The 24,556-nt window shown below is 50.5% G+C and overlaps 1 protein-coding gene across 1 annotated transcript in view; it reads right to left on the bottom strand.

The window, feature by feature from the left end:
* The window catches only part of tfr2 (transferrin receptor 2), a 69,350-nt gene that overhangs the window by 3,714 nt on the left and 41,080 nt on the right, over positions 1-24,556 (bottom strand). The window contains exons 13-18 of the mRNA XM_073048807.1: positions 23,884-23,947; positions 22,873-22,940; positions 20,498-20,574; positions 16,323-16,407; positions 4,159-4,386; positions 205-345 (exon numbers count right to left, since the gene is read on the bottom strand). Of these exons, the coding sequence (XP_072904908.1) occupies positions 205-345; positions 4,159-4,386; positions 16,323-16,407; positions 20,498-20,574; positions 22,873-22,940; positions 23,884-23,947 (663 nt within the window). The remainder of the gene's footprint in view (positions 1-204; positions 346-4,158; positions 4,387-16,322; positions 16,408-20,497; positions 20,575-22,872; positions 22,941-23,883; positions 23,948-24,556) is intronic.

Below are 24,556 nucleotides of genomic sequence, written 5' to 3'. Positions count from 1 at the left end.
CCCCCACCAGCTCTGCCCCTGCCCCGCTGACGATGCCCATCACCCTCCATTCATCTCCTCCCCCGGCCCCACCATCATCCATCACAACCTCCCCTCAATTAACTCCCATCTCCAGCCCTCAACCCCTCCCTCACTCCGTCAACCCCAGCGGGGGTCGAAGGCCAGGCCTGGCGAGGAGGGTGGGGGCCCTCGGCCGGTGCATACCCTCATGATCTTGTTGTTGTAGATTCGGGCAAGACGCTCGTCCTTCTCATCCGAGGACTGGATCAGGTTGTTGAGCCGCTCGGCTGCTCGGTTAAAGTCCCCTCGAGCTGAAAACAGCCACTGGAGCGTGAGGCCCCGGCTCTGTGTATGCGGGGGTGGGGGTCAGAAGGAGGGGTAAGAGTGCGGGGGGGAGGGGAGAGGATGGAGGAAATATATGGGCAAGGGGGAAGGGTGTAGGAGAGCAAGTGGGGAATGAGGCAGGACAAGGAGGCACAGAGAAGATCCAAGTGAGAAACTGTGTTCGTAACATGTATTGTACCAGGAGAATCTATTTATTTATTATTATTGAGATACAGCGCGGAATAAGGCCATTCCAGCCCTTCGAACCCCTGATTTAACCCTAGCCTACTTACAGGACAATCTACGCTTTTAGACTGTGGGAGGAAACCCGGAGAGAACCGACAGTGGCGGGATTTGAACCCTGGTTGCTGGTACTGTAAAGCGTTGCGCTAACCACTGTGCCCCCGGTCTATCAGTCACTTTGTTCCCGGCAAAACCATCAATTCTTTGCTGACCATACCCGAATAGATAGAGCACCGATTACCGCAGGCCCTGCTCCTCTTTAACCCTTATTCTATATTCATATTCAGTATGGTCTAGGTCCATTTTGACCCGGCCCAAGAATCCCCTCATAACAAGTGTCTATACCAAATTCTGAACCACAGATCTATTTAGAATGTATAAATAGCCTATTTGACATTAATAAATGGGTGATTAATCCTTAATTAATGTTTCAGAGATCTAAAATCCATTTCAATAGATACCGGTCAAATTTGACCCAGAACAGCCTCAATGTAGCACCTGTACTAAAGTATAACATTTTAAACTATTTTCATTTTTGCGCATTTTGGGTCACTTTAGGAAAATGCATCAAATTTTGGCTAAAAATGGCATTTAGGCCGTTTCTACTACTGTCAATTGTCAAAAAGGGTTAAATTTGACCTGAACTGTATGAAAGGGTTAAAGGTTAGATACGGAGTAAATCTCCTTCCAGAGCGGTCCATTCAGTTAGAGTTTGAAAACCAGAGAACATTACAGCACAGAAACAGGCCTTTCGGCCCTTCTTGGCTGTGCCGAACCATTTTTCTGCCTAGTCCCACTGACTTTCATCTGGACCATATCCCTCCATACCCCTCTCATCCATGTACCTGTCCAAGCTTTTCTTAAATGTTAAAAGTGAGCCCGGATTTACCACTTCATCTGGCAGCTCATTCCACACTCCCACCACTCTCTGTGTGAAGAAGCCCCCCCCCCCAATGTTCCCTTTAAACTTTTCCCCCTTCACCCTTAACCCATGTCCTCTGGTTTTTTTCTCCCCTGGCCTCAGTGGAAAAAGCCTGCTTGCATTCACTCTATCTATACCCATCATAATTTTATACACCTCTATCAAATCTCCCCTCATTCTCCTACGCTCCAGGGAATAAAGTCCTAACCTATTCAACCTTTCCCTGTAACTCAGTTTCTCAAGTCCCATCAACATCCTTGTAATTCTTCACTGCACTCTTTCAACCTTATTAATATCCTTCCTGTAATTCGGTGACCAAAGCTGCACACAATAAGGGTAATAGAGGGTATGAATTATAGGGGCAGGGCAGACAGATTTTGATTCTTTCCTCAGGGCTGTTAGTGGCTGAGGGGAGACGTCACGTTTGTTATGAGTCGGTGGGGGGGGCGGTGTGTGGTAAAAGCGAAGTGAATAAGTTACATATTCTTGCTTATTTTGTTGCAGTTTCTCACCAGCAGAGGTAATATCTTTAGCTGACCGCTGAGATAACACTCAACAACGCTTGATTAATGCTAATGGCCAATTAAGGATTAATGTTTTGGAGCCGCAGTCACGTCACCGAGATATACAGTCCGTACGGTCGCAGGCAAGCAGCAGTTCCTTTTGCATTAGTTTTGTCGCTAAATTTCAGTCAGCAAAAATGATGCCCTCCGCCACTCCCCAGCTACAAACACCAATGACATGAGCAAGAATATGTAGCTTGTTCCCTTCACTTTTACCACCCTGCCGCCACTGATGTGACTCGTTAACATGACAAACATAATAAACAGCAGCAAGCAATACAATGCAGATAGAGAACAGATGCCCGGCTCAAGCAGAGCAGCTTCAGAAACTCTTCGGCAGGCACATGACTGTGCCGAGAATGGAGAGACATGGATGCACAGGAAAAGCATTCATTTAACTCAGTATTAAATTGTGAATTTACATAGTTTGGCACAACATGTGGCCAAAGGCCTGTTGACTGTTATATACACCTATGTCCCATGTACACTGTCCCATCAACCATTCCTGGGATAAGACACAGAGTGAAGCTCCCTCTACACTGTCCCATCACACACTCCCAGGGTCAGACACAGAGTGAAGCTCCATCTACACTGTCCCATCACACACTCCCAGGGTCAGACACAGAGTGAAGCTCCCTCTAAACAGTCCCATCACACACTCCCAGGGTCAGACACAGAGTGAAACTCCCTCTACACTGTCCCATCACACACTCCCAGGGTCAGACACAGAGTGAAGCTCCCTCTAAACTGTCCCATCACACACTCCCAGGGTCAGACACAGAGTGAAGCTCCCTCTACACTGTCCCATCACACACTCCCAGGGTCAGACACAGAGTGAAGCTCCCTCTACACTGTCCTATCACACACTCCCAGGGTCAGACACAGAGTGAAGCTCCCTCTACACCGTCCCATCACACACTCCCGGGGTCAGACACAGAGTGAAGCTCCCTCTACACCGTCCCATCACACACTCCCAGGGTCAGACACAGAGTGAAGCTCCCTCTACACCGTCCCATCACACACTCCCAGGGTCAGACACAGAGTGAAGCTCCCTCTACACCGTCCCATCACACACTCCCAGGGTCAGACACAGAGTGAAGCTCCATCTACACTGTCCCATCACACACTCCCAGGGTCAGACACAGAGTGAAGCTCCCTCTAAACTGTCCCATCACACACTCCCAGGGTCAGACACAGAGTGAAACTCCCTCTACACTGTCCCATCACACACTCCCAGGGTCAGACACAGAGTGAAGCTCCCTCTAAACTGTCCCATCACACACTCCCAGGGTCAGACACAGAGTGAAGCTCCCTCTACACTGTCCTATCACACACTCCCAGGGTCAGACACAGAGTGAAGCTCCCTCTACACTGTCCCATCACACACTCCCGGGGTCAGACACAGAGTGAAGCTCCCTCTACACCGTCCCATCACACACTCCCAGGGTCAGACACAGAGTGAAGCTCCCTCTACACCGTCCCATCACACACTCCCAGGGTCAGACACAGAGTGAAGCTCCCTCTACACCGTCCCATCACACACTCCCAGGGTCAGACACAGAGTGAAGCTCCCTCTACACCGTCCCATCACACACTCCCAGGGTCAGACACAGAGTGAAGCTCCCTCTACACCGTCCCATCACACACTCCCAGGGTCAGACACAGAGTGAAGCTCCCTCTAAACTGTCCTATCACACACTCCCGGGGTCAGACACAGAGTGAAGCTCCCTCCACTCCATCCCATCACACACTCCCAGGGTCAGACACAGAGTGATGCTCCCTCTACACCGTCCCATCACACACTCCCAGGGTCAGACACAGAGTGAAGCTCCCTCCACACCGTCCCATCACACACTCCCAGGGTCAGACACAGAGTGAAGCTCCCTCTACACTGTCCCATCACACACTCCCGGGGTCAGACACAGAGTGAAGCTCACTCTACACCGTCCCATCACACACTCCCGGGGTCAGACACAGAGTGATGCTCCCTCTACACCGTCCCATCACACACACCCAGGGCAGGGACAAACAACAAACTAAAGAAACCCTGCTAGTAGTTTTGATGTTACCAATGCTGCTAGTTCATGGTGTGCAGAATAAGAGTACCTTCAATTCCTCTGATAATATCTTGAGCTGCAACAGATACTTGAGGATCACTTCACTGTACGAGCGGTAATTGAGGGGCAGCAGTTCGTTGTGGGACAGTTTGATCACCATCTGGCCAACAACCTGTGCCAGTGCCTCGCTGAAATCGGCCAGCCTGCCGTTCAGCTTACTGTTGAGACGATCAAAGGTGTCCTTTTCGGTGTCGAGGAATGGATAGGCCTGGTCACTCTGCGGCAAGAGAAGCAACATGGCACTGAGACCTCTCTCCCTCGCAACAACCACCGAGAAAGCTTATACTTCCACATTTGCATGTTTGGTAAATTGGTGAATCAGGCAAATTGTTAACTCTGTAAATTGGTAAATCTGGCAAATTTTAAATCAACAAACAGGTGAAACCGACAAATTGTTAAAATCAGCTAATTGGTAAATTTGTCACATTGGTAAACTAAGCTTAAGTTTCAGAGGGAAAATCATTATTTTGCATGTCGTCCAAGCAGATCTTTTCATTTTCACAGCGCTTTGGGGTAGTAGAAGGGAAAACAATAACAGAATAAAGTGTCACAGTTACAGAGAAAGGGCAGTGCAGGGAGACAACAAGGTGCGAGGTCATACCGAGGGTAGATTGCGAGGTCGAGAGTCCTTATCGTACTCAGGGACTGTTCTATTCTCTATGACAGTGGAGTGAGGCTCTCCTTTGAGCCTCGTGGTACGTGCTTTCAGGCTTTTGTATCTCCTGCCTGATGGGAAAGGGGGATTAACCAAGCTGAAAGAGGGAATGTCGAGGGTGCTGGGCTGTGAGAAGTGTAAACAGAATTCGTGGCTGAATCAAATGCGGTGATGGATCAGCATATAGGAGGGAGAGTGACATCTGGCTGAGTGGTGCCACAACAACAACCTCTCTCTCAGTGACAGCCAGGCCAAACAGCTTGACTTCAGGAGGAGGAAACCAGAGGTCCATCAGCCAGTCCTCAACGGAGGGTCAGTAACTTTAAATTCCTCAGTGTTATCATTTCAGGGCATCGGTCCGGGCTGTAGCACGTCAGGGCGTAGAATGCTGAATAAAGTGACCTCCAAGAGGAGCACAACCTCATCGTGGGGTTTGGAGGGATTGACCCTCCAAGAGGAGCACAACCTCATCATGGGGTTTGGAGGGATTGACCCTCCAAGAGGAGCACAACCTCATCATGGGGTTTGGAGGGACTGACCCTCCAAGAGGAGCACAACCTCGGCGTAGGGTTTGGAGGGACTGACCCTCCAAGAGGAGCACAACCTCGGCGTAGGGTTTGGAGGGATTGACCCTCCAAGAGGAGCACAACCTCAGCGTAGGGTTTGGAGGGATTGAAACTCCAGGAGGACCACAACCTCGGCGTAGGGTTTGGAGGGATTGACACTCCAAGAGGAGCACAACCTCGGCATAGGGTTTGGAGGGACTGACCCTCCAAGAGGAGCACAACCTCGGCGTAGGGTTTGGAGGGATTGACCCTCCAAGAGGAGCACAACCTCATCATGGGGTTTGGAGGGATTGACCCTCCAAGAGGAGCACAACCTCATCATGGGGTTTGGAGGGACTGACCCTCCAAGAGGAGCACAACCTCGGCGTAGGGTTTGGAGGGACTGACCCTCCAAGAGGAGCACAACCTCGGCGTAGGGTTTGGAGGGATTGACCCTCCAAGAGGAGCACAACCTCATCATGGGGTTTGGAGGGATTGACCCTCCAAGAGGAGCACAACCTCATCATGGGGTTTGGAGGGACTGACCCTCCAAGAGGAGCACAACCTCGGCGTAGGGTTTGGAGGGATTGACCCTCCAAGAGGAGCACAACCTCATCATGGGGTTTGGAGGGATTGACCCTCCAAGAGGAGCACAACCTCATCATGGGGTTTGGAGGGACTGACCCTCCAAGAGGAGCACAACCTCGGCGTAGGGTTTGGAGGGACTGACCCTCCAAGAGGAGCACAACCTCGGCGTAGGGTTTGGAGGGATTGACCCTCCAAGAGGAGCACAACCTCATCATGGGGTTTGGAGGGATTGACCCTCCAAGAGGAGCACAACCTCATCATGGGGTTTGGAGGGACTGACCCTCCAAGAGGAGCACAACCTCGGCGTAGGGTTTGGAGGGACTGACCCTCCAAGAGGAGCACAACCTCGGCGTAGGGTTTGGAGGGATTGACCCTCCAAGAGGAGCACAACCTCAGCGTAGGGTTTGGAGGGATTGAAACTCCAGGAGGACCACAACCTCGGCGTAGGGTTTGGAGGGATTGACACTCCAAGAGGAGCACAACCTCGGCGTAGGGTTTGGAGGGATTGACCCTACAAGAGGAGCACAACCTCGGCGTAGGGTTTGGAGGGATTGACCCTCCAAGAGGAGCACAACCTCAGCGTAGGGTTTGGAGGGATTGACCCTCCAGGAGGAGCACAACCTCATCGTGGGGTTTGGAGGGATTGACCCTCCAAGAGGAGCACAACCTCGGCGTAGGGTTTGGAGGGATTGAAACTCCAGGAGGACCACAACCTCGGCATAGGGTTTGGAGGGATTGACACTCCAAGAGGAGCACAACCTCGGCATAGGGTTTGGAGGGACTGACCCTCCAAGAGGAGCACAACCTCGGCGTAGGGTTTGGAGGGATTGACCCTCCAAGAGGAGCACAACCTCAGCGTAGGGTTTGGAGGGATTGACCCTCCAGGAGGAGCACAACCTCGGCATAGGGTTTGGAGGGATTGACCCTCCAAGAGGAGCACAACCTCGGCGTAGGGTTTGGAGGGATTGACCCTCCAAGAGGAGCACAACCTAGTCATGGGGTTTGGAGGGATTGACCTTCCAAGAGGACCACAAACTCAGCGTAGGGTTTGGAGGGATTGACCCTCCAAGAGGAGCACAACCTCGGCGTAGGGTTTGGAGGGATTGACCCTCCAAGAGGAGCACAACCTCGGCGTAGGGTTTGGAGGGATTGACCCTCCAAGAGGAGCACAACCTCAGCGTAGGGTTTGGAGGGATTGACCCTCCAAGAGGAGCACAACCTCATCGTGGGGTTTGGAGGGATTGACCCTCCAAGAGGAGCACAACCTCATCGTGGGGTTTGGAGGGATTGACCCTCCAAGAGGAGCACAACCTCAGCGTAGGGTTTGGAGGGATTGACCCTCCAGGAGGAGCACAACCTCAGCGTAGGGTTTGGAGGGATTGACCCTCCAAGAGGAGCACAACCTCAGCGAAGGGTTTGGAGGGATTGACCCTCCAAGAGGAGCACAACCTCGGCGTAGGGTTTGGAGGGATTGACCCTCCAAGAGGAGCACAACCTAGTCATGGGGTTTGGAGGGATTGACCTTCCAAGAGGACCACAACCTCAGCGTAGGGTTTGGAGGGATTGACCCTCCAAGAGGAGCACAACCTCGGCGTAGGGTTTGGAGGGATTGACCCTCCAAGAGGAGCACAACCTCGGCGTAGGGTTTGGAGGGATTGACCCTCCAAGAGGAGCACAACCTCAGCGTAGGGTTTGGAGGGACTGACCCTCCAGGAGGAGCACAACCTCGTCTTGAGGTTTGGAGGGACTGACCCTCCAGGAGGAGCACAACCTCATCGTGGGGTTTGGAGGGATTGACCCTCCAAGAGGAGCACAACCTCGGCGTAGGGTTTGGAGGGATTGACCCTCCAAGAGGAGCACAACCTCGGCGTAGGGTTTGGAGGGATTGACCCTCCAAGAGGAGCACAACCTCAGCGTAGGGTTTGGAGGGACTGACCCTCCAGGAGGAGCACAACCTCGTCTTGAGGTTTGGAGGGACTGACCCTCCAGGAGGAGCACAACCTCATCGTGGGGTTTGGAGGGATTGACCCTCCAAGAGGAGCACAACCTCGGCGTAGGGTTTGGAGGGATTGACCCTCCAGGAGGACCACAACCTCGGCGTAGGGTTTGGAGGGATTGACCCTCCAGGAGGACCAGAACCTCGGCGTAGGGTTTGGAGGGATTGACCCTCCAGGAGGAGCACAACCTCGTCGTGGGGTTTGGAGGGATTGACCCTCCAGGAGGACCACAACCCTGTCGTGGGGTTTGGAGGGATTGACCTTCCAGGAGGAGCACAACCCTGTCGTGGGGTTTGGAGGGATTGACCCTCCAAGAGGAGCACAACCTAGTCATGGGGTTTGGAGGGATTGACCTTCCAAGAGGACTACAACCTCAGCGTAGGGTTTGGAGGGATTGACCCTCCAAGAGGAGCACAACCTCGGCGTAGGGTTTGGAGGGATTGACCCTACAAGAGGAGCACAACCTCGTCTTGAGGTTTGGAGGGACTGACCCTCCAGGAGGAGCACAACCTCATCGTGGGGTTTGGAGGGATTGACCCTCCAAGAGGAGCACAACCTCGGCGTGGGGTTTGGAGGGATTGACCCTCCAAGAGGAGCACAACCTCGGCGTAGGGTTTGGAGGGATTGACCCTCCAGGAGGACCACAACCTCGGCGTAGGGTTTGGAGGGATTGACCCTCCAGGAGGACCAGAACCTCGGCGTAGGGTTTGGAGGGATTGACCCTCCAGGAGGAGCACAACCTCGTCGTGGGGTTTGGAGGGATTGACCCTCCAGGAGGACCACAACCCTGTCGTGGGGTTTGGAGGGATTGACCTTCCAGGAGGAGCACAACCCTGTCGTGGGGTTTGGAGGGATTGACCCTCCAAGAGGAGCACAACCTCGGCGTAGGGTTTGGAGGAATTGACCCTCCAAGAGGAGCACAACCTCGGCCTAGGGTTTGGAGGGATTGACCCTCCAAGAGGAGCACAACCTAGTCGTGGGGTTTGGAGGGATTGACCTTCCAAGAGGACCACAACCTCGGCGTAGGGTTTGGAGGGATTGACCCTCCAGGAGGAGCACAACCTCGGCGTTAGGTTTGGAGGGATTGACCCTCCAAGAGGACCACAACCTCGGCGTAGGGTTTGGAGGGATTGACCCTCCAAGAGGAGCACAACCTCGGCGTAGGGTTTGGAGGGATTGACCCTCCGAGAGGAGCACAACCTCGGCGTAGGGTTTGGAGGGACTGACCCTCCAGGAGGAGCACAACCTCGTCGTGGGGTTTGGAGGGATTGACCCACCAAGAGGACCACAACCTCGGCGTAGGGTTTGGAGGGATTGACTCTACAAGAGGATCACAACCTCGGCGTAGGGTTTGGAGGGATTGACCCTACAAGAGGAGCACAACCTCGGCATAGGGTTTAGAGGGATTGACACTCCAAGAGGAGCACAACCTCGGCGTAGGGTTTGGAGGGATTGACCCTCCAAGAGGAGCACAACCTCGGCGTGGGGTTTGGAGGGATTGACCCTCCAAGAGGAGCACAACCTCGGCGTAGGGTTTGGAGGGATTGACCCTCCAGGAGGAGCACAACCTCATCATGGGGTTTGGAGGGATTGACCCTCCAAGAGGAGCACAACCTCAGCGTAGGGTTTGGAGGGATTGACCCTCCAAGAGGAGCACAACCTCGGCGTAGGGTTTGGAGGGATTGACCCTCCAAGAGGAGCACAACCTCGGCGTAGGGTTTGGAGGGATTGACCCTCCAAGAGGAGCACAACCTCGGCGTAGGGTTTGGAGGGATTGACCCTCCAAGAGGAGCACAACCTTGGTGTAGGGTTTGGAGGGATTGACCCTCCAGGAGGAGCACAACCTAGTCGAGGGGTTTGGAGGGATTGAACCTCCAAGAGGAGCACAACCTCGGCGTAGGGTTTGGAGGGATTGACCCTCCAAGAGGAGCACAACCTCGGCGTAGGGTTTGGAGGGATTGACCCTCCAAGAGGAGCACAACCTAGTCATGGGGTTTGGAGGGATTGACCTTCCAAGAGGAGCACAACCTCGGCGTAGGGTTTGGAGGGATTGACCCTCCAAGAGGACCACAACCCTGTCGTGGGGTTTGGAGGGATTGACCCTCCAAGAGGACCACAACCCTGTCGTGGGGTTTGGAGGGATTGACCTTCCAGGAGGAGCACAACCTCGGCGTAGGGTTTGGAGGGATTGACCCTCCAGGAGGACCACAACCCTGTCGTGGGGTTTGGAGGGACTGACCCTCCAAGAGGACCACAACCTCGGCGTGGGGTTTGGAGGGATTGACCCTCCAAGAGGAGCACAACCTCGGCCTAGGGTTTGGAGGGATTGACCCTCCAGGAGGACCACAACCTCGGCGTTAGGTTTGGAGGGATTGACCCTCCAAGAGGAGCACAACCTCGGCCTAGGGTTTGGAGGGATTGACCCTCCAGGAGGACCACAACCTCGGCGTTAGGTTTGGAGGGATTGACCCTCCAGGAGGAGCACAACCTCGGCCTAGGGTTTGGAGGGATTGACCCTCCAAGAGGACCACAACCTCGGCGTAGGGTTTGGAGGAATTGACCCTCCAAGAGGAGCACAACCTCGGCCTAGGGTTTGGAGGGATTGACCCTCCAGGAGGACCACAACCTCGGCGTTAGGTTTGGAGGGATTGACCCTCCGAGAGGAGCACAACCTCGGCGTAGGGTTTGGAGGGACTGACCCTCCAGGAGGAGCACAACCTCGTCGTGGGGTTTGGAGGGATTGACCCTCCAAGAGGACCACAACCTCGGCGTAGGGTTTGGAGGGATTGACCCTACAAGAGGATCACAACCTCGGCGTAGGGTTTGTGGGGATTGACCCTCCAAGAGGAGCACAACCTCGGCATAGGGTTTGGAGGGATTGACCCTCCAAGAGGAGCACAACCTCGGCGTAGGGTTTGGAGGGATTGAACCTCCAAGAGGAGCACAACCTCGGCGTGGGGTTTGGAGGGACTGACCCTCCAAGAGGACCACAACCTCGTCGTGGGGTTTGGAGGGATTGACCCTCCAAGAGGACCACTGCAGCTCCTGAGGGACCGAATTAGGGAACTGGAGCTGCAGCTCGATGACCTTCGCCTGGTCAGGGAGAGTGAGGAGGTGATAGAGAGGAGTTACAGGCAGGTGGTCACTCCGGGGCCACGGGAGGCAGATAGGTGGGTCACGATCAGGAAGGGGAAGGGGCAGGTACTAGAGAGTACCCCAGTGGCTGTACCCCTTGACAATAAGTACTCATGTTTGAGTACTGTTGGGGGGGACAGCCTACCTGGAGGAAGTGACAGTGGCCGGGCCTCCAGCACAGAGGACGGCCCTGTAGCTCAGAAGGGTAGGGATAGAAGAAAGAGGACCATAGTAATAGGGGACTCGATAGTCAGGGGTTCAGACAGGCGGTTCTGTGGAGGTGATCGGGAGTCCCGGATGGTTGTTTGCCTCCCTGGTGCCAGGGTCCGGGACGTTTCTGATCGCGTCCAAGATATCCTGAAGTGGGAGGGTGAGGAGCCAGAGGTCGTGGTACATGTAGGTACCAATGACATAGGTAGGAAAGGGGAAGAGGTCCTGAAACGAGAGTATAGGGAGTTAGGAAGGCAGTTAAGAAGAAGGACCGCAAAGGTAGTAATCTCGGGATTACTGCCTGTACCACGCGACAGTGAGAGTAGGAATGGAATTAGGTGGAGGATGAATGCGTGGTTGAGGGATTGGAGCAGGGGGCAGGGATTCAAGTTTCTGGATCATTGGGACCTCTTCTGGGGCAGGCGTGACCTGTTCAAGAAGGACGGGTTACACTTGAATCCTGGGGGGACCAATATCCTAGCGGGGAGGTTTGCTAGGGCTACGGGGCAGACTTTAAACTAGTAAGATGGGGGGGCGGAAATCAATTTGAGGAAACTATGGGAGAGGAGGTTAGTTCACCAGTAGAGCAAGTAAGTAGACCGTGTGTGAGGGAGGACAGGCAGGTGATGGAGGAGGGATGCGCTCAGCCCGAAGTTGTAGGGGAGAAGAAAGAAAAGGATAATAAATTTGAATGCATTGCTAGGGATGAAAAGAGAGGAGGAGGTGGAGAGTATCTTAAATGTATCTATTTTAATGCTAGGAGCATTGTAAGAAAGGTGGATGAGCTTAAAGTGTGGATTGATACATGGAATTATGATGTTGTAGCTATTAGTGAAACATGGTTGCAGGAAGGGTGTGATTGGCAACTAAATATTCCTGGATTTAGTTGCTTCAGGTGTGATAGAGTAGGAGGGGCCAGAGGAGGAGGTGTTGCATTGCTTGTCCGAGAAAATCTTATGGCGGTGCTTTGGAAGGATAGATTACAGAGCTCCTCTAGGGAGGCTATTTGGGTGGAATTGAGGAATGGGAAAGGTGTAGTAACACTGATAGGAGTGTATTATAGGCCACCTAATGGGGAGCGTGAGTTGGAAGAGCAAATGTGTAAGGAGATAGCAGATATTTGTAGTAAACACAAGGTGGTGATTGTGGGAGATTTTAATTTTCCACACATAGATTGGGAAGCTCATTCTGTAAAAGGGCTGGATGGTTTAGAGTTTGTGAAATGTGTGCAGGATAGCTTTTTGCAACAATACATAGAAGTACCGACTAGAGATGGGGCAGTGTTGGATCTCCTGTTAGGGAATGCGATAGGTCAGCTGACAGATGTATGTGTTGGGGAGCACTTCGGGTCCAGTGATCACAATAGCATTAGCTTCAATATAATTATGGAGAAGGACAGGACTGGACCTAGAGTTGAGATTTTTGATTGGAGAAAGGCTAACTTTGAGGAGATGCGCAGGGATTTAGAGAGAGTGGAATGGGTCAAGTTGTTTTATGGGAAGGATGTAATAGAGAAATGGAGGTCATTTAAGGGTGAAATTATGAGGGTACAGAATCTTTATGTTCCTGTTCGGTTGAAAGGAAAGATTAAAGGTTTGAAAGCGCCATGGTTTTCAAGGGATATTAGAAACTTGGTTCGAAAAAAGAGGGATGTCTACAATAGATATAGGCAGCATGGAGTAAAGGAATTGCTCGAGGAATATAAAGAATGTAAAAGGAAACTTAAGAAAGAGATTAGAAAAGCTAAAAGAAGTTACGAGTTTGGTTTGGCAAATAAGGTGGAAGTAAATCCGAAAGGCTTCTACAGTTATATTAAAAGCAAGAGGATAGTGAGGGATAAAATTGGTCCCTTAGAGAATCAGGGTGGTCAGCTATGTGTGGAGCCGAGGGAGATGGGAGAGATTTTGAACGATTTCTTCTCTTCGGTATTCACTAAGGAGAAGGATATCGAATGGTGTAAGGTGTGGGAAACAAGTAAGGAAGTTATGGAACCTATGACAATTAAAGAGGTGGAAGTACTGGCGCTTTTAAGAAATTTAAAAGTGGATAAATCTCCGGGTCCTGACCGGATATTCCCCAGGACCTTGAGGGAAGTTTGTGTAGAGATAGCAGGAGCTCTGACGGAGATCTTTCAGATGTCATTAGAAACAGGGATTGTGCCGGAGGATTGGCGTATTGCTCATGTGGTTCCATTGTTTAAAAAGGGTTCTAGAAGTAAGCCTGGCAATTATAGACCTGTCAGTTTGACATCAGTGGTGGGTAAATTAATGGAAAGTATTCTTAGAGATAGTATTTATAATTATCTGGATAGACAGGATCTGATTAGGAGTAGCCAGCATGGATTTGTGCGTGGAAGGTCATGTTTGACAAACCTTATTGAATTTTTTGAAGTAGTTACGAGGAATGTTGACGAGGGTAAGGCAGTGGATGTAGTCTATATGGACTTCAGCAAGGCCTTTGACAAAGTTCCACATGGAAGGTTAGTTAAGAAGGTTCAGTCGTTAGGTATTAGTGCTGGAGTAATAAAATGGATTCAACAGTGGCTAGATGGGAGATGCCAGAGAGTAGTGGTGGATAATTGTTTATCGGGATGGAGGCCGGTGACTAGCGGGGTGCCTCAGGGATCTGTTTTGGGCCCAATGTTGTTTGTAATATACATAAATGATCTGGATGATGGGGTGGTAAATTGGATTAGTAAGTATGCTGATGATACTAAGGTAGGAGGTGTTGTGGATAATGAGGTGGGTTTTCAAAGCTTGCAGGGAGATTTATGCCGGTTAGAAGAATGGGCTGAACGTTGGCAGATGGAGTTTAATGCTGAGAAGTGTGAGGTTCTACATTTTGGCAGGAATAATCCAAATAGAACATACAGGGTAAATGGTAGGGCATTGAGGAATGCAGTGGAACAGAGAGATCTAGGAATAACAGTGCATAGTTCCCTGAAGGTGGAGTCTCATGTAGATAGGGTGGTGAAGAAGGCTTTTGGAACGCTGGCCTTTATAAATCAGAGCATTGAGTACAGAAGTTGGGATGTAATGTTAAAATTGTACAAGGCATTGGTAAGGCCAAATTTGGATTATTGTGTACAGTTCTGGTCACCGAATTATAGGAAAGATATCAATAAATTAGAGAGAGTGCAGAGACGATTTACTAGGATGTTACCAGGGTTTCAGCACTTAAGTTACAGAGAAAGGTTGAACAAGTTAGGTCTCTATTCATTGGAGCGTAGAAGGTTGAGGGGGGATTTGATCGAGGTATTTAAAATGTTGAGAGGGATAGATAGAGTTGACGTGAATAGGCTGTTTCCATTGAGAGTAGGGGAGATTCAAACGAGAGGACATGATTTGAGAGTTAGGGGGCAAAAGTTTAAGGGAAACACGAGGGGGTATTTCTTTACTCAGAGAGTGATAGCTGTGTGGAATGAGCTTCCTGTAGAAGTAGTAGAGGCCAGATCAGTTGTGTCATTTAAGGTAAAATTGGATAGGTATATGGATAGGAAAGGAGTGGAGGGTTATGGGCTGAGTGCGGGTAGGTGGGACTAGGTGAGATTAAGAGTTCGGCACGGACTAGGAGGGCCGGAATGGCCTGTTTCCGTGCTGTGATTGTTATATGGTTATATGGTTAACCTCGGCATAGGGTTTGGAGGGATTGACCCTCCAAGAGGAGCACAACCTCGGCGTGGGGTTTGGAGGGACTGACCCTCCAAGAGGACCACAACCTTGTCGTGGGGTTTGGAGGGATTGAACCTCCAAGAGGAGCACAACCTCGGCGTGGGGTTTGGAGGGACTGACACTCCAGGAGGAGCACAACCTCGGCGTGGGGTTTGGAGGGATTGACCCTCCAAGAGGAGCACAACCTCGGCATAGGGTTTGGAGGGATTGACCCTCCAAGAGGAGCACAACCTCATCATGGGGTTTGGAGGGATTGACCCTCCAAGAGGAGCACAACCTCGGCGTAGGGTTTGGAGGGATTGACCCTCCAAGAGGAGCACAACCTCGGCGTAGGGTTTGGAGGGATTGACCCTCCAAGAGGAGCACAACCTTGGTGTAGGGTTTGGAGGGATTGACCCTCCAGGAGGAGCACAACCTAGTCGAGGGGTTTGGAGGGATTGACCCTCCAGGAGGAGCACAACCTAGTCGAGGGGTTTGGAGGGATTGACCCTCCAGGAGGACCACAACCTCGGCGTGGGGTTTGGAGGGATTGACCCTCCAAGAGGAGCACAACCTCGGCGTAGGGTTTGGAGGGATTGACCCTCCAGGAGGAGCACAACCTCATCATGGGGTTTGGAGGGATTGACCCTCCAAGAGGAGCACAACCTCGGCGTAGGGTTTGGAGGGATTGACCCTCCAAGAGGAGCACAACCTCGGCGTAGGGTTTGGAGGGATTGACCCTCCAAGAGGAGCACAACCTTGGCGTAGGGTTTGGAGGGATTGACCCTCCAAGAGGAGCACAACCTTGGTGTAGGGTTTGGAGGGATTGACCCTCCAGGAGGAGCACAACCTAGTCGAGGGGTTTGCAGGGATTGAACCTCCAAGAGGAGCACAACCTCGGCGTAGGATTTGGAGGGATTGACCCTCCAAGAGGAGCACAACCTATTCGAGGGGTTTAGAGGGATTGACCCTCCAAGAGGAGCACAACCTCATCGTGGGGTTTGGAGGGTTTGACCCTCCAAGAGGAGCACAACCTCGGTGTAGGGTTTGGAGGGATTGACCCTCCATGAGGACCACAACCCTGTCGTGGGGTTTGGAGGTTTGCTTGTCTCAGTGACCCGGAGAGCTACGTTGGCTGGAATCAGGGCTTTATGCTTTGCCTCTTGGTAGGGTCACCCATACCAAACAGGTCAAAGGGTAGAGGCCAGACTTTGAGTGGGTTCAGCTCAGGGCTAAAAACCTTGACTGGTAAAAGAAACCTGCCAGCGGCGTACCGGGCAGTGTGAATGAAGTGTGGCGGTCGCACGGGAAGTCCAGCGCTGGGAGTTACAAGGGTCACAGCGAGGTGGATGTCGAAGTCAGCTGTCACTTACCTCTCTGAAGTTGAGTTCCAGGGCAGGTACCCCAGCGAAGGCAGTGAAGGGGTAGGCACTGCTCTCCATGGTGAGGGGCTGTATACTGCACAGGGAAGACAGAGGCAGTTTACTGCAGAGTCCGCAGAATGCACTGGTTTCCCCGCTTTGAGTTATTCTCTGACACTGTTCCCTGTTGTGCCACAGCAGGCAATGAGGAGATTCGGCCCATCATACATTACTAGACCTTTGCAAAAGCATTTCACTTCCCACATTCCCCCTCAGCTACAGATCTGGCACCAGCATAGATGGAGTGGTCAGCTGAGGCAAAGATGGCTGATACAACGGGGAATAATGTTAATGTGATTGGAGGATCAGAGGTTCATTTTATAGTCAAAGTATGCATGTACAATCCAACTCTGACATTTATCTTCTCCAGATAGCCAGGAAATACAGAAATATCATTGGAGCTGATGAGAAAAATGATATAATCTCCCCCCCCACACATGATTAAGAAACAAAACTCATAAACCCCAAAACCCCCCAACCCCTCGCTCACAGAAAAGAACGGCAACATCAAAACTTCCAAACCCTGCACTCTCGTACACAAAAACTGATCACCTACACACTGAGGAAAGTACAAGGATATCAGACCCCAAATCCCCAACTGTTGAAAGAGGGGGCAACGGAGCAGGGGATGTCAGCAATGTTAGAGGTGTTTGTGATTTTTTATACACAGAGTGGTGGGTGCGTAAAACATGCTGCCCAGGTTGGTGGGAGAGGCAGATACGTTAGGGGCATTTAAGAGACTCTTAGACAGGCACATGGATGAAAGAGAAAATGGAGGGTTATGTGGGAGGGAAGGGTGAGAGAGAAATTAGTCAAAAATGTTGGCACGACATTGTGGGCCGAAGGGTCTGTACTGTTCTATGTGTAAAACAGGGTGAAGGGGGAAGGGGGGATAGGGCAGGAGGAGGGGAGAGGGGGAGACAATTCATCTGCGGTCTACAGGTATACTTCTGGCTGTGCAACTGGTATGCAAGCTACAAGCACATGTCCAATGCATAAGTTGCAATCATGCTAAGATAATGAGAGGCCTTACACAGGGTAGATAGCATTTTTTCCCATGGTAGGGTGGCAGGATGGAGATGTGCCTCTACCAAGGGAGGTGTAAGACGCTCCTTCCCTCCGCTAACCTGTGGGTCACCCTTGGGCAAAATGTAGCACCTGCTTAGCCCCCTGATCAGGGTCACATGAACCCATGGGAGCAGGTGGTGCAGATCGCAAGTCCTGGTTATGTGACCACTGACACCAGGCAGACAATCTCTGAAGAGTATTGATAATGGCTGGGGTCACCCATCTTGTAAAGACACTGCCCAGAAGAAGGCAATGGCAAACCACTTCTGTAGAAAAATTTGCCAAGAACAAACATGGTCATGGAAAGACCATGATCACTCACATCACATGACACGGCACATAATGACTGGGATGAGAGAAGTCAAGAACAAAAGGTGAGAGGCAGGAAATGTAAAGAGGATCTCAGGGGGATTTTTAATTTTACACCGAGAATTGGTGATATCAATGAGGAGGTTGTGCAGTCAGATTCAATTATGTTTAAGAGGCATTGAGACAGGAACTTCAATAGACAAGGCAATAGATGGATATGACCCTAATGAGAGCAAATGGAATTAGTGTTAGATGGGCAAGAAAGGTCAGCATGGGCATGATGGGCTGAAGGGCCTTGGTCAGTGCTGTGAGAGCCACAGGCGTACCCTGACCGTGTGGGCAGTGTGCAGCAAGACACACAAAATGCTGGAGGAACTCAGCAGGTCAGGCAGCATCTATGGATAAGAATAAGCAGTCAACATTTGGGGCTGAGACCCTTCATCAGGACGAATATTGAAAGGCCTAGACAGAGTTTAGAAGATATTTCCAATGGGTGGGGGGGAAGAAGTCTAGGACCAGGGGGCGCAGCCTCAGAATAGAAGGACAACAGAGATGAGGGGGAGTTTCTGTAGCAAGATGGTGGTGAAGCTGTGGGATCCCTTGCTACGGACAGCTGTGGAGGCCACGTCACACGGTATGTTTAAAGTGGAGGATGATAGATCATTGACTAGTTAGGGTGTTAAAAGTTACAGGGAGAAGACAGGAGAATGGGGTTGAGAAGGATAATAAATCAGCCAGGATGGAATGACGGAGGAGAGTCGATAGGCCAATTTGCCTGATTCTGCTCCTATGTCTTATGGTGTGAGCAAGACGTGAACTACAGGGGTACTTTCCGACTGTGGTGCCTACAGCTGTGCCTCTGTCTCTAATACCGGTACCAGTCACCAAGTGTCCAACCTCATGTGGGATCAGGTTTCTGTAACAATCCCTGGAAAAAAAGAGACTCGTTCTTCTGGCTGCATTATCCCATCCGAGATGGAGGGGGCAGTTGTAACTACTGGAAGGATAGTGCAACTGGTATACAAGGTACAGTCAAGTTTAATCAATAACCTTCAAGAGCTTGGCCTCAATACCTTCTTGTTTAATTTGGTCTTTGATTTCCTCACTTGCAGACCTCAGTCAGTTTGGATTGGCAAATACATCTCCTCCACAATCTCCATCAGCACAGAAGCACTTTGTGCTTAGCCCTCTACTCTACTCGCTTTACCCTTATGACTGTGTGGCCAAGCACAGCTCCAATGCCACGTTCAATTTGCTGATGGCATCTCTGTCGTTGGCCAAATCAAAGGTGGTGATGAATCAGCATGTAGGAGGGAGATTGAAAATCGGGCTGAGGGGTGCCTCAATAACTCAACGTCAGCAAGACCAAGGAGATGATTATTGACTTCATGAGGAGGAAATTCAGAGGTCCCTGGGACAGTCCTTGTTGGTGGATCAGAGGTGGAGAGGGTCAGCAAGTTTAATTCCTTGGTGTTATCATTCTGGAGGACCTCTCCTGGGCCCAGCACCAGAAGTGTGATTATGGAGAAAGCACAACAGTGCCTCTACCTCCTTAGAGGTCTGCAAAGATTCGGCATGACATCTAAAACTTTGATAAACTTCTATTGGTGTGTACATGAGAGGGTCTGACTGGCTGCATCACAGCCCGGAATGGAAACACCAATGCCCTTGAACAGAAAATCCTACAAAAAGCAACGGATACTGCCCAGTCCATCACGGGTAAAACCCTCCCAACCATTGAACACATCTACATGAAATGCTGTCGCAGGAAAGCAGCATCCATCATCAGGGACACCCAGCACCCAGCTCTCTTTTCATTGCTGCCATCAGGAAGAAGGTACAGGAGCCTCAGGACTCACACCTCTAGGTTCAGGAACAGTTATTACCCCTCAACCATCAGGCTCTTGAAACAAAGGGGATAACTTCACTCAACTTCAGTTGCCCCATCACTGAAATATTCCCACAACCTATGGACTCACTTTCAAGGAATCTTCATCTCAATATTTATTCCTTATTTATCTATCTATTTATTATTTCTTTTTCTCATATTTGTAGCTTGCCTTCTACACTGGTTGAACACCCAAGTTAGTGCAGTCTTTTATTGATTCTATTGATTTGCTGCATATGCCCACAAGAAAATGAATCTCAGGGTTGTTTATGGTGCCATATACAGTACAGTGCAAAAGTCTTAAGCACATTTAGATAGCTAGGGTGCCTAAGACTTTTGCTCAGTATTGTAGTAATTTAATGTATGGCACTGTACTTCTGCTGCAAAAAAACCCCCAAATTTCATGACATTCATGAGTGATGATAAACCTGATTCTGATCTGGGTCTCTATTGTGGACTGAGGGTGGGAAGGGGGCAGGGAGAGGGGAGAGAGCGGGAAGAACCAAAGCCATTCTATACTGATCAATAAACCAATGGTTTGGAATCAACTGACCTTGCCTGGTGTGTCAAGGCTGGGTGCGTCTGCACCTGCGCCACCCCCCTTCCCGGCACTCTGTCCATGCCACCCTGTCACGTGTCTCACACCCCTCCCATGGTGCTCCACATTGACAAAAACAGTACTGTGCAAAAGTCTTAGGCACCCTAGCTATGTGTGTATATATGACTTTTGCAGAGTATTGTATATACTTTGATAATAAATTTACTTTAAAGTTCAAAGTTGTTGAAGTTATCAGAGACGTAGGTCGGATTAATCTCTTTCCCCACGGTGGGGGTGATCGAAACGAGAACACTCTCTACTTACATGTTCTCTCTAAATTTGGGAACCTGGTTTATGATCTGGTTGTAGAGGTTCTGCGCTCCCTGGTTTGGGCTTCCAACCTGTCACAACAGAAGATGTATTAAGAGTGAGCTAGGACAGAGGCTAGAAATTCCAAAGATAAATACAAAAAAAAAGTAAAGGAATAGGTCCATAAAATATAGGGAGGAGAATTAGGCCATTTGGCCCTACGAGTCTGCACCGCCATTTGATCAGGAGATTTATTTCCCCCCTCAACCCCATTCTCCTGCCTCCTTCCTGTAAACCTTTGATGTCCTCACTGATCAAGAGCCTCTCAACCTCCACTTTGCACATTTTATTTATTTGTTGAGAGAGAGAATGGAACAGGCTGCTCTGGCCCTTCAAGCTGTGTTGTCCAGCCTAACCACAGGACAATTCACAATGACTAGTCAACCCCCAACCTGTACGCCTTCGGACTGTGGGAGGAAATGGGGTCAGCCAGAGGAAACCCATGTGGTCACAGGGAGACCGTATAAATTCCTGACACAATGACTGGGCTTCAACAGCACTGATTCAACACACCCTCAATTCCCTCCTCGTCTCTGATCTAAAGGGATGGTACAGTGGAGACAGCCAATGCTTCACAGCTGCAGAAACCCGAGTTCGATCCTGACCTTTGGTGAGTGTGTGTGTGTGTGTTCAATGTTCTCCCTGTGATAGTGTGAGTACCCCTTCCCTCAGCTGAACGACAAGCAGGGTCTGTAGATCAATCGGCCACTGTCCCACCCCTCCCCAAAGTAATTATTTGACTCTGAAGTACTCTGCCAACTACTGGCCCAGCAGCATGCCCACCAAGTAGTTTGGTGACCCGGTATCCAATACAGCAGGTATTTCACCCATGCCTCGCCATGTGTGGGTGAGGGGTAGAAACCCAAGGGTGGTGGTTGTGCAAGAGAGGACTATCACTGTGGGTAGGGGTGGATAAGAAATGTGATTGTTCCGCTGGGAGTAGGCTTGGAACTCGATGGGCCAAATGGCCTTCAAGGTCACTATGAGAGTGTGAATGGCAGGAGGTCTTGCATTTCACTTTAGTACAAACCATAGATTACCAGGGATTGCATTTTTTTCCTGTACTGAATACTCACAAACAGGTGATGCATGTGTGACTGATTGGAGAACTTAAGATAAAAGAACCCTTAGGGGAAGTGATCATAATATGATCAAATTAACCCTGAAATTCGAGAAGAAGAAGCTAAAGTCAGATGTATCAGTATTACAGTGGAGTAAGAGGATTACAGAGGCACGAGAGAGGAGCTGGCCAGAATTGATTGGAGAAGAACACTGGCAGGGATGATGGTAGAACAGCAATGGCTGGAATTTCTGGAAGCAATTCAGAAGGCACAGGATATATACATCCCAAAGAGGAAGAGGTATTCGAAAGGCATTTCACATTCGATAGGTTTCAGTGAGGTCACCCCTCATTCTTCTGAACTCCAGTGAGTACCGGCCCAGAGCCATCAAACTCTCCTCATGTGACAAACCTTTCAGTGTCGGAATCATTTTGTCACGTGCACCAAGAAGCTGGTCTTGCATTCTGTTCATACAGATCAAATCATTACACAGTGCATTGAGCTGGAATCGGGTAAAACCACGACATATGCAGGATGAAATGTTACAGCTACAGAGAAAGTGTAGACAAATATGGGTCAAGTTCATAACGAGGTAGATTAAGAGGTGAAGTGTCTAACTGAAGTTTGTTTAAGAGTCTGATAATAGTGGGACAGAAGCCTGGTGGTACGAGCTTTCAGGCTTTTGTATCTTCTGCTTGGTGGGATGGGGGAGAGCAGAGAGTGTCCGTGGTGGTGTTCTTCACACACACAGGGCAGTGGAATGCACAATATTGAGAGCAAGGTATTCTCTCATTAATATTAGGTGTCACGGATCAAACCTCCAAGCGGACCACAACCTTGTCACTGGGTTTGGAGGCTTGCATGCCTCTAACCCGGAGAGCTATGTCAGCTGGAGTCAAGGCTTTATGCTTTAGCTCTTGGTAGGGTCACCCATGCCAAACAGGTCAAAGGGTAGAGGTCAGACTAAGAGTGGTCCACTGGTCCTCCAGGTTTGGGGGTTCAGCTCAGGGCTAACAACTCTGACTGATCAAAAACAAGACTGTTATGGAAACAGCAATGAAGAAACCTTCTTTAGCTGTCTGTGATGATATACGACCAAGGGCAGACAGACATGGAGGACCTTCACCGCTGTCCTAAACACCAGTGGCAGAACTAGCAGGCAGTCACTAACTAACTTATGGACCAGGGAAAACAAATGAAGTTTAAAGGACAGCAGTCACCAGATGGTGGCCAGGTTCCGGGTGCCAGCTGGTTAGCTGGCTAATGTACCTGCTTCATCACTTTCTCGATCAGCTGGTGGAGCAGCGGACTGGACTGGGCAACCAAGGTGTCGTCTCCTGCAGAACAAGCAAAGTGTTAGTCCGGCCAACCCTGGATTTCCATAGCACCCCTCCCATCCCTGCAGCACATCGCAAGCCCGTGACGTACTACGGAGAATAGATACGGCTGAAGGATAGGAGTCCATCAAAGGACTATGAACCACTGACTCCCACACATCCTCGTTCACTATGTTGTACATTAGCCCGACTCTAAGGATCGTTTCGTGAGAAGAGAAAGGGTTAACACGGCTACTTGAGTAGAATGAGAAGAGTCATCTACTGAACTGTAGAAAGGTTTTACAGATTGGCTCTATGGAGGATATTTCCCCAGGATGAGGTGCCTACAACAAAGCATCTCTGTCTCAGGACATCGGGCAAGACATATAAAGTAAAATGATGTGGGGAGAGGAACTTCAGCCCATCGAGTCCATTCCAACCATCTACCAGCCATTTTGGACTGAGATGAGGACTGTCCCTGTTCGGAGGCCTATGTACCCGTGGTGGCCTCTACCTAGTCTGGCGTTTCCCACTTGCCTTTTCTCGCAGCTGGCTACCACGACACAGGAGCCGAGAATGGGGCTACATCACGACAGGCCTAAGATACCCAGAGCCCGGCTCTCTCAGGCCCTCTGTAGATCCAAATGCCTAATTACCTCCAAATCTTCAGTTGGGCCTGCTGCCCAACTCCAGAGGGCAACCAGCCATACAGCAGAGATGAAACAATCTGTGATGTGGGGGTGAGAGGGGAAGATGGTCCTAGATCTCCGAATTTTTACTCCCCACCCCGTCACCTCTCTGTTGCGCCTCCTTTCTTTTTGAGCACAAAATAATGTATTTAGTTTTGGAAGGATGTCATGTGGACTGAATGGATGGGGGCGAGTGCAGTAATGATTGGAAGTGAGAGGACCAAATGTTCCACCCAACCTGGCCCTCCAACTGAACAAAAAAAAATGGTTCTTACCCAAAACTGCTCGATCCAGACTGAAGTAAGCTACTGCCTTCAGATGCATCATGGTCAAATATCCCTGGAGATAAAGGTACACCATTGGTTAACATTTCTGAGGATAAACCTGCACTTCCTCAATCCACAATCCGAGACCCCTACTTCCAACCAAACCCACACATCAGATGTTTCTCCTCCATCAGGGCTCCCCCCCCCCCCACCCCCAATCAATTTCATCCCATTTCCCTAACCCTTTCTTCATGCCCTTCTTCATATCTCAATCCTAACTCAGCCAATCTGCTTTGTGTCACATGATGACACCAACACCCCAGTGACATACCCAACATCGGACTTGCCCCTTTGTTCCTAACGCCACCTCAGGATCCACCAATCAGCTCTGCTCCTTGTCCCTGACTCCGCCTCTTAATCTCAGCCTTTCCATCCTCAGATCCACCAATCAGCTTCACTCATTGCCTTGACTCTGCCTCTCAATCTGATCCCTTCCACCGCAGCTCCACCAATCAGCTCTACTTCTCATCCCAGATCCACCAATTGGCTTCACTCCTTGTCACAGACTCTGCCTCCTAATCCCACCCCTTCCATCTGAGATCCAACCAATTAGTTCCATCCCTTTAATGACTCCACCTCTCAGTGCCTCTATCCCTTGTAGATGACTCCACTCCCATTTCCA

Source organism: Hemitrygon akajei, chromosome 6 (assembly GCF_048418815.1).
Source record: "Hemitrygon akajei chromosome 6, sHemAka1.3, whole genome shotgun sequence".
NCBI lineage: Eukaryota > Metazoa > Chordata > Chondrichthyes > Myliobatiformes > Dasyatidae > Hemitrygon > Hemitrygon akajei.
The sequence above is the reverse complement of the archived record's forward strand: the minus strand, read 5'-3'. Positions and strand labels throughout refer to the sequence as shown.